The sequence below is a fragment of the Squalius cephalus genome, assembly GCF_949319135.1.
Source record: "Squalius cephalus genome assembly, chromosome: 12".
Lineage (NCBI taxonomy): Eukaryota > Metazoa > Chordata > Actinopteri > Cypriniformes > Leuciscidae > Squalius > Squalius cephalus.
Window position 1 is genome coordinate 8,061,266 of NC_137133.1, and position 11,309 is coordinate 8,072,574.

Below are 11,309 nucleotides of genomic sequence, written 5' to 3' on the forward strand. Positions count from 1 at the left end.
TGTGTTAAAAAGTGATCCAGAGGGATCCTGACCAAGCGTCCATATGTGATGAGTTGGGAGTGAGAATGTGTGGAAGAAAACATTGTTTTTGTTGTATTAATGTACAGCATAAATGTGCTGAAATAGCAGAGCACAAGGCCAGTCACAAATCACATTTGTGACAACACACACACACTCACACCTGATGTCACACCTCTGTGCAAACCTCCCACCCACAATTGTGTGGTGCCGTAAAGACAGATTGTGTTTACCTTTAGTTATTTCAGTTAAACAACTGTCACACTCAAGCACAGTGACTCACACATTCTGTCAGTTTTTTGTTGGTTGAACAGTTGTTAAATGCCCCGGGGTGAGTTATGATCTTAGCAGCAGGCTCAGATTTTTGCACCTTTTGCAGAAACTGCATAACTGGCCAATCAGAACTGGATGCATTTTAAAAACAGCAAGATTTATTTAGCTTAATTTATCCATAGTCAATGTCATGTCATGTCAGTTTTGCCCTTGTGTTCACTGTTATAATTGGCATAAAATCTTCCTATATGGATCAGTATGGTGATCTTGACTTTTTTTCCGCTTGAAGATTTCAGCAAGTGTAGTAAGTATCAGGCTACAGTTGTTTAATAGTTTTTGCATGATCTGATAAAGAAAATCACATGTTGAAAATTGAATAAACAACCCAAACAATAGCTGACATGATGTGATGTCTTTCATTAAATTACATTTGATCTTGTGATGATGTTCAGTCAGTCCAATTCCTCAATAAATGTATTGTGGAGAATGGATTTTCATAGTTTATTTATTGTTGCCAAATATGGAAACATTGTGACAACAATTTAAAATAACTCTTCTGTTTTAATGTGTTTAAAATGTAATTGTTTCTGTGATGCAAAGCTGAGTTTCCAGCATCATTACTCCAGTCTTCAGTGTCACATGACCCTTCAGAAATCAGTCTAATATGCTGATTTGGTGCTTAAGAAATATTTCTTATTATTATCAATGTTGAAACTGTTGTGCTGCTTAATATATATATATATATATATATATATATATATATATATATATGAAAAAATATATATTTTTGTAAACCATGATACACTTTTTTCAGTTCAAAACAGTTCAAAAGAACTACATTTATTTGAAATATAAATATTTTGTTACATTATAAATGTCTTTACTGTCACGTTTGATCAATTTAAATGTCCTTGCTGAATAGAGGTATTAATTCCTCTTTGAAAAAATCTTACTGACCCCAAACGTTTGAACAATGGTGTATTTTTGACACCTTAAAAGTTATGGATCTGTTAATGGCAAGTGATGTCAGATCAGATGCAGATGAAGGAAGGGAAGAAACGTAGCTTTGATAGGGGAATTTGGGTGGGGTTGTCCCCCATCAGGCTGGAATTCTGTGAAGGGGCTTCGGAATGTAGAGAATGACATGTCATGAGATAGGCCTGGGGGTCAGAGGCCAGGATGGGTTTAAAGGACACCTGCTGGACCACTGTCAAAGCTGGTCGAGGCTTGAGTCTTCTCACTTATGTTTATTTCTGCCTCTAAACAGCAATTAACTTTCTTAATATAATTGCATTGCTCACATATTTTCCTCAGCCCCACAAGCGAGTCTTTTGTGATTCCTATCACTGTTCTATTATTAAACTAGCCTGAAGCCTTTAACTCAATAAAATTGGGCTGCTCAGAGTGAAATGTCTTTTTGATAGGATGCTGCTTAATGTCTGTGATTCTTGTTTTCTCCAAACCTTAATGGACTTTAAAAGCCAATCAGACAGTAGAAAGGGAAGGGAAAGGTGATAAACTATATCTTTATCATATACTGAAAATCCTCAGTTAACCTTTCAGAAGCTTATTTAAATCGGTAGAGTTACTAGAGTATAAAGGTGCTATTTAGATTACAGTCCTGTCCAGCAATGCTGACAGAATCCTAAATGTGATCGACAGGCCACATTTTAGAATCGGCGCATTCTGTCCTGGCTGAAATATTTACTGTACCGGTAGGATTTGTGAATACTTGGTTATGTGGATACACCGTCTAAATTCCTGAGCCGGTCAGATCATCAATGCTATTTTGAATTGGAATGTAGCCAACATGAAAGCTTGCACTGAAATTAAAACCATGATTGTCAAATCCCCTCAAATCTTAACTGAGTTCTTCTCTTGCACCTGTTTTAACACTTTACTTTATACACAAGAGAAGTGCCAAACCTTTAGGATGGTGCGCAGCTCTCATCTCCAAAAGTGGTGGCTCCTTTTTGGAAGGTTTCTATTTCAAATAAATGCTGTTGTTTTGAACTTCTATTCATCAGAGAATCCTGACAAAAACATGTATCACAGTTTCCACAAAAATATTAAGCAGCACAACTGTTTTCAACATTGATAATAATAAGAATTGTTTCTTGAGCAGCAAATCAGCATATTGGAATGATTTCTGAAGGATCATGTGACACTAAAGACTGGAGTAATGATGCTGAAAATTCAGATTTGCCAACACATGAATTAATTACATTTTAAAATATAACAAAATATACGTTGTTTTTTTATTATTGTAATAATATTTAACAAAATTACTGTTTTTAACTGTATTTTTGATCAAATAAATTAAGCCTTGGTAAGCATAGGAGTCTTCTTTCAAAAACATTTTAAGTTTCAAACTTTTAAACCTTAGTGTATACTACAATGTGAAAAAAAAATTACGAAAAAAAACCCACACTTGATTATTTCTATATGGTGAAAATTCAAAACCAAAAGGCTAAAACTACAAATTAGTAAAGTCTGGTGCAAAGAGAGAGCAAGAAGCATGTGAAAAATCTTTACAATATATCACCGTTTTGACTAGCTACACACTAAATTGTATCGCCAGTGCCCTGCTGAAAAGATCATAGTACAATATTGACCATTCATCTCTCTGTTTCTTTCTTTCTAGCCTCTTCAGAAGAATGGACAGATCTCTATTTCCAGTCTTAATGGGAAGACAGATGATCAGACAGAGTATAATGGTCACACGGAGGAGAACCCACCGGCTGAGGGTAAATGCTCTTACTATATGCGTTTGTACATTGTGTGTATATATCACTCTTATATCTTTATTACCGTGTCTGTGTGCGTGGAATGACAATGACTGACACTAATAGTAGTCCGCCTCCCAGCATCAGGGGTCTGTGTGTGTGTGTGAGGCTTAAGATGTGATCTTTATCTTTTTATCTGTGTGCCCTCGTACCCCAGCTGATCCTTCCCATAATCCCCAGCTATAATAGGGATGAGAACACCTACATAGAGGCTACAGTGAGTGGACACCAACATAGACCTACCAATGGACTGTGAGAAAACCCTAGAGCAATAATGCATACCGTGTTTATTTATATTGCTTTTTTGCATTATTTTCTTGCTTTTCAACTCAGAGAGACCACCGAGATGCTGCCCCCCAATAATATTTAGTAAGCCATGACCTAGCTGACCCCTTAAAGAGATCTTAGGTGTCTTTTTTTTTGTGATCAAAGGGAGGAATTTCATCATGAAAAACTGAAAAAAGGAATCCATATTGTAGAATAACAAACTTGTAATTAAACCATGCATTTGTACAAAATTTAGGTGGGAAAACTGCCAAGATAGGAATAGGAATTTGCATTTCGATGTGTATAAACAAAGAATTGTGAATATAAAATGAGTAGTCCACCATTTTTCTGTAGCTTCAACAGTAGAACATGGCAATTACAACACTAAGGTCATGGGTTTGATTCCCAGGAAATACATGATCTGATAAATTGTACACCTTAAATGCAATATAAGTTTCTTTGGATGGGAAGGATCACAATTTTTCATGAGAATCTATTAGAGAAGTACCCGATTCGTGAATGAATCATTCAGAGAATATCAAATATAAAATAATTATTTGATCACAAATTGGACATTGTTATTTCTTTCATGAATGTTATTTCTCGTTGTCTGAACATGTCTTAAAAGTATATCAAAGCAAGAACGAAAGAAAATTGACTTGGAAACCGATCTTACTTAAGGAAATGACAGGAAGCAAGACCAAAGAAGACCAAATAGACTGTCTTCTGTGCCACATCTGACAGTGGAGACAAATTCACATGCAAATAAAAGCCTGTTCCTTGTCTTTGTGGCTGTAGATGCAGTAAGACATTACCGGTATGTAGAAAAGTCTCAATCATGACAATACCAGGACAAGCCATTGAAACACTCCCAAAATTTCTGATCTCGATACTGGCTTTATTTAATCTGCATGATGAATGCCAGCCAAGAGTATTTAGCCATCATTTTCTTGCGTGCTCAGTTCAGCCATTCATTTTCTCCAACATCCCCAGAGTACCAGAAAAACCCCTGGAACGTGTTATAGAAATGTACTGTGTAAAATTAATGTGTTGATATATCTGTCCGTTCTCCATTGTTAAGAAACCTCCCAAAATATGATGCTGTCAGTTTTTAGTGTAACTTAACAATAGAAACCATGTACGCAGAGTCACAAAAAGTCAAATGAGAGAGAAGTATGATTATTTTGGTGTCCACTCTGCCAGAAATATCTTGTGCAATGTCTCCTCTGCCAAAATCAACAAAGAAAGTAATGCTCTCGATATTAAAAAAACATACATTTAATCAGCATCTTTTCGATTTTGAATACCCCTAGTTTTTCAAATGGTCACGGACACACAGCCATACATGCACGCTCACTCACACACACTTGATTGAACTGATGCACTTGTATCAGCATAAAATTACAAACACAGATATTTGCATGACCTGCATGAACAGACATGCATCAGATACATTTATACAAAAGTTTGCAAAAGAATTAAGTTCTCCCACCCACCCACTTACACACACACACACATACACACACACACACAAGCTGGCTGCCAGGCGTTTAGGAGGCGGCGGCGTGAGTGAGTCCAGAGAGTGAGCTCAACCATTATCTCATACACAGTCCTCCTCCCCCACCAAGCCGTGTGTGTGTGTGTGTGTGTGTGTGTGTGTGCTTTTACTCTGATAGGATATAAGTCTGTGCTCCATATCAAACATGTTTTAACAGGCTGTATGTGATTATCTGTTTATCTCAGGAATTCCTGCTGGCATAAGTGTGTCGCTTTATTGTATATTTTCTTTTTGCTATCAGTTTAGTATGTGTGTTTTTTTTAATGTTTGACCTATTTCTGTGGAATTGTGTCCACAGAGAGCTCCACCTCTGAGATGGTTGATAATTGCTTCAGCTTTTTTATTGGTGTTCGGACTCTGAATCCAAATCTGAGTGATTTGATGTTGACAGTGTGTGTGTATGTGTGTGTGTGTGTGTGTGTGTGTGTGTGTGTGTGTGTGTGTGTGTGTGTGTGTTCGTAGAATCATTTTACCAGAGCTGCAGTATGATTTGTGGTCAGATTCCTGGAAAATTGTGAACATATTTTTATTTTGGTTGACTACTTGTTTTCTAGTTCAAAATGACAAAAAATATTCAGGTCAGGGTCTTTTGAAACTACATACAAACTGCACTGATTTCTTAAGTTGAGGTCTATTAGTAACTTGACGGATTGTCTTGACTGAGTAAGCATTTGATACTATGAGTATGTTTCAGTAATACTCAGACACACAGATGAGGAAAGTTGAGATGACATGAGAATGGAATGTGAGAAGTGTGGAGCGATGAAGGCCTTGGCAGAAAGAGAAAACCACAGGGAGAGTGTGAATATATATTTGATTAAGTGTAATTTAATTCATTTAATTTGCGCCAATAAAATTGTATAAGAGATGTAAAAAAGGCATTAATCAAAAGAAATAAAAGTAAAAGCAGAAAGAGAGTGTAGTTTCATTTTTGTTTGGCTGTTAAACATTCGTCCTGACTATTGACATAAGGATATTGAAAGTGAGATTTGATCTGGATAAAGAGGGAATACACAGTTCAAACAAGCAAATGTTGGCTTGATATTTTACATTACTACGTGTTGACATAAAATCTCACTAACTTATTACCTTTAGGTCATTCATGAGAAATTTGATTGTCTCATATTATGTCATTGAGCTAAGTCACGTTGGGAACTAGTTGTATGGTTTGCCAACCAAACTTTTTTTTTTTTTTTAAGATATAAGATATTAAACCTTTTATTTAACAAGGACACATAAAATGGATTAAAAGCCACCAAAGACATTTTATAATATTCCACAAAAAATCATTTTCAAATTAATGATGTTCTTTCAAACTTTATATTTATCAAAGAATCTTGAAGATATATATATATCAGGAAAGGTATCACTGTTTCCACAAAAATATTAAGCAGCACAACTGTATTCAACATTGATGATAATAAGAAATGTTTCTTGAGCACCAAATCAGCATATTAGAATGATTTCTGAAGGGTCATGTGACACTGAAGACTGGACTAATGATGCTGAAAATTCAGCTTTGCCATCACATGAATAAATTACATAATATAAAATATATTAAAAAAGAAAACAGCGGTTTTTAAATGGTAATAATATTTCACAATATTACTGTTTGTACTGTATTTTCTATCAAATAAATGCAGCCTTGGTGAACATAAGAGTTGGTGACACTTGGTAAACTTTCAAAAAACATTTAAAAAAAATGTTGACCACAAATGGTAGTGTGTAATATATATATATATATACTGTATATATATATATATATATATATATATATATATATATACTGTGTATATATATATATATATATATATATATATATATATATATATATATATATAAATGTTTGGATTGCAGTATCAATGACATAGCTACATAGAGCATAAGTAAACCAAATGGACCAAACAGTGGGATGAATTATGATGTCACTGTTACAAATTGTACCTTGCACTGTGACAGCTCATTGGAGTAGTGAGGTACTCTGTAAGAGTCATTGTCAAAATGTCCTTTCTGAAAATGAAAAATTAGCTGAGGGAAAGAAAATGACCTAATTGTCAAGGAAACTAGTGAGGGAAGAGGAAGCAATGACGCAAAAGAATGAGCGTTCTTCCTGTGCTGCATTCCTCAGCTTCCTCTATCCATAGAAAGCAAAGGAAACGGCAAGAATAACAGGGAAAGCTTGATATAGAGATATAGAGAGGAAGGTACGAAATGAAGAGATTGTGTTTTAAAGATAATGTATTGAGCAAAATCAATTGAAATTATAAAGCAGGAGAATGCTGGAAACTTAGAGACAGTCTTCTGATACTGGCCAGATCTTCACACAGCTCTCATTTCCTTTTCCTCCCATTATTTCGGCATCATCTTCCTGGCTCGAGGAATTCGTGCATAGTTGAGGGCGTGTGTATCTGGAAGTATGTGTGTACGTGTGTGAGCTGGGGTCTACAGTGACGTCGTAGCATCCCCTGCAAGACCCCAGGCCAGTGGGACGCCCACCTCCCAATGGTCCCAGCCAAAACAGACTGCCGACTGCTCACGTTTCTGTGTTTGATCGCATTTCCCTGGTGGAAAAGATAACGTGGATGTCATTCTGGGTATTGGATCCACCATGCCAGACCATGATGGTGATTGGCTGTTGGTATTTTATCATATCTTACTACATCAGGCAAGATTAGGTCATTCATATTATCATTCATTGTGTCTTCATGGTCAAGTCCTCAAATATGACTCAGCTTTTGAGTGATACATACAGGAAGATGTAGAGGACAAGCTTCCTCTTTCGAGGAATGTCCATTACAGTAAATGGGAGTGACTCACACTGTCTTTAGTGTGTGAGAGTCTGTTCTTATTGAATTCCATTCCTATGGAGTCACTGGGGACAAAAAGTCTTTCCCATGTGTCAAATCCCTCTGATCTGAGCCCCATGTCTCTGTCTGCTACTATAGCTCACAATAAAGTCTGAGGGTGGCTATTCATCGGCTATTCAAGAAGAATCTGCCCTACTTGTCCCCTCTAGCTTTGCACCCAAACACTTATGTGTACAAACTCTAGTGCTATAATCCGGTTCAGTTTAGAAACTTAAACATCACAATAACATGTCAATCAAATCATTGTAATACAATTTGTGTTTGGTAAAGTGAATAATACAGAAGAAGCTTTTGGTTTTTGGCTGAGATAAAATACCAATCTTAACCAGATGAGTGCAAAGTCTTTAGGTTCCAGACCAAACTGGATTAGAGTTGTTATCACCCCTTTAGAAGAAGATTTCAGCTGGAATTCGCACATTCCATGGGAACAATGGCAAGGTGTGAGATGTCTGATTAGACCCCTTGTATACCGAAGAATCTCACTGGCATTCTTCAGCCATCCTCCTTCAACAAAGTTGAATGAAATAAGCTGCCTCAGTTTACGCTTTGAATGGACCATTTGCACTGTAAAGTGACGGCCTCATTACATAAGCACTAAACTACCTAGTCTGGGATGCAAATTTAAATAGAAAGTCACTTTACCTGCTAACCTTTCACTTATAAACAATTCACATTGTTAATAGTAATAAGGGAGACATTTATATTAAACAGTAAAATATTTTTTAAAAGGCAAAAAGTTGCATACTTATAGCAGAGCCCTTGGACTGAGAGTGTTGTGGAGAAGATGTAAAGATGTGAGCTTGGTTGAGTGAAAAGGAGAAGAAGCAGAAAGATAAAGATATAGGAGAATATATTGTGGAGTTCCTTGTTTCACCCTTGTCCATTTTATATGGAGCCTGCTGTTTAGGAGACGGGAAGGGGAGATGGAGCTCTGTAAAACATCATGTACAGAAATGCCTTTGATAACATGAGTAATCCTCCCTCCCTTCACACACACACATACACACATTTTAACTACGGTTTGACAATTTCTGTCGTTTTGAACAGGGAAAGAAAAAGTTGGAAAAAGGAATGTTTGTGTGAGTGGGTGGAGGGAGTGTGTGAAGAGGAGTGGAGGGGGAAGGAAGAGGGAAACTCATTCAGTAGAGAGGGGCTGAGAACAGCTGAAAAGTTGGGGAGGAGGAGTGGGGGGTGATTGGGAGGGGGGAGTGGGGGGGCATGGGTGGGGTGGTCCCACATAGGACATGTGTCAGTGTCTGTTGAAATGTGTTTTACCCTCCCGCTCTCCTCATTCTCACCCAGAAACTCAGAAGAGGAGACGCCTGACCTCAACAAGCTCACAGGACAGAGAAAGAGAGGGAAACAAGAGTGTAGCTTTAAAGCCAATCAGCTGATCATAGTCTGAGAGGAAGCAGGACATTTACAAGAGGGGAGTTCAGAAACGCATCACTGTCATCGAGTTAAACTGATTTTTTTTTCTTTTTTTCCTGAAAAGTAATTGCAAAAGTTTTTGAAATGCTTGGGACAATAACTCTAACAGGTAAGATGCATCTAAAATCTATGACTTGTTATAGTTGGGACGTATTATGGTTAATATTTTAGGACAGGGGAGCGATAATAAATTAGATCGGCACTGTAGGAATTTCTAGATTTTATTTTCAGGTTTATTTTTATTATTAATGGATCATCTTATGAATTTATTCAGTAATCAGTCAATTCAGTAAAATGGACAAATTCTAATACATGATCTGTAACCTATGGCATCATTGTGTAGAGGCTAATGTTATTAAATAGCCTACTTGAATATTTGTTATTCATCAAAAAAATATAGAATTTTTCATTCAAGTAATTAATCTCTCTCTCTGACATCTCAAGGTTTTTTTTGTGTGTATGTTTAATTATTTTTGCATTTCATTGATTCTTGCTCTTTGATAGAATCTAGAACTTATGGAATATCAGGGATTTGTTTTTAAATTAAAAATTGTTCTGTATATTGACAGTGTGAAGCATTAACCATTAAGTGTGGGAGACCAACCTAAACCTTATAATGTTTCATTTCAAACCACTTCGTATTCATTTTTAGTATGTGAAAAAAGTACAGCTAGGTGGGTTTATACATGTAATGTATAGAATTCTTGGAAATGTTCAGAGCTGATGGGCTATAGTGGTCTCAGATGTCCTTCTTTTTAAGGAATTTTAATGAGTTTTTAAGCCCCTTAGATCTTAGTCAGGGTTCTCTATAGAGTTGGTGTGGGTGTATGGAATTGATTACCTGCTGCACATGACTTCAGAGAGTGTTTTGATTAGCTGGGGATGTCTATTAGGACTTTTTTGTGGATCTTTGTTTATATCAGTTTAATCTATTTTGTCCTAAATTGACCATTTAATTTGACTTAAACTGGCTTAAACGGATAGTTCACCCAAAAATGAAAAAAAAAAAAATTCATCACATACTAACCCTCAAGTTGTTACAAACCTGTATTAGTTTCTTTCTTCTGTTGAACACAAAATAATATATTTTAAAGAATGTTGGTAATCAGGAAAAAAAGATATGGAAGTCAAATGGGCCCCATCAACTGTCTGGTTACCAACATTCTTTAAAATATATTATCTTCTGTTCAACAGAAGAAAGAAACTTACACAGGTTTGGAACAACATGAGGGTGAGTAAATGATGACATAATTTTTTATTTTTGGGTGAACTATCCCTTTAAATTTCATATATGCTCTAAACACATATATGTCAAAGGGAGTCACAGAGTTACTAAAGTGTAGTTATTTAGTGCAGGAGGTGGGGTAGTTGGCCTGGTGGGGGTCCGACAGTCAGTCTACTGCAACCTCCCTAAACACACAGACTCCACTAATGAACAGCCTATATTTGCATGTAACAGCAAGGGGTAGTGGGTTGTTGACCATTACCTCAGGCCCATCTCAACAAACATCCACCCCTCCCCCATATCTCTAGAAAGCCCTATCACACCACTGTGATTTCAGATGGCATCTTCCCCCACCCATTCCAAAATGCTCACCCACAGTTTCACACTTTAGCAGCCACAACAGACACGCTTTTTTGAATTCCTTGGCTCGAGTTTCCCCAGTATGAGCCACCATTAAGACAAAGGCAAATGTAGGGCAACTGGTGGCTTCACCAAGTCTTTGACCCATTTTGTCTTTAATGTACTCATGTAAAAATATACATGCACATATACAATGTGTCTTTTTGCATGATAATGTGCGTCCTTCATATTCTTAACTTAACTTCTTAGTTAAAACTGTAAGAAGAAACATCTGGGAATACACCCAGAAGGAGATGTTTTTAAAATAACGTAGTAAAGATGAATTAAAAACATATAATCTGTAGTTGCAGATTTATCAAGTCCTGTATAATGTAAACAAACACAAAAAAACATGAGTGCATCTTTAAGGTGGGTTTCTAGTTTAATGATATTTCCTCTTTCCAAATGTTTGTCTAATTATGGTACTACCCTGACATTTAGATCCCACCCAACTTTAACACTTTTACAAACACTGCACAACCAGA

At 36.5% G+C, this 11,309-nt stretch overlaps 1 protein-coding gene across 2 annotated transcripts in view; it reads left to right on the forward strand.

The window, feature by feature from the left end:
• akap12b (A kinase (PRKA) anchor protein 12b) overlaps nucleotides 1–11,309 on the forward strand; it is a 39,128-nt gene that overhangs the window by 18,654 nt on the left and 9,165 nt on the right. Inside the window, exon 2 of one of the 2 annotated variants that reach the window (XM_079888509.1) lies at nucleotides 2,936–3,038. In XM_079888509.1, the coding sequence (XP_079744635.1) occupies nucleotides 2,936–3,038 (103 nt within the window). Of the gene's footprint in view, nucleotides 1–2,935; nucleotides 3,039–9,015; nucleotides 9,310–11,309 lie in introns of those variants that run through there. The other variant, XM_079888508.1, reaches the window with a different exon arrangement.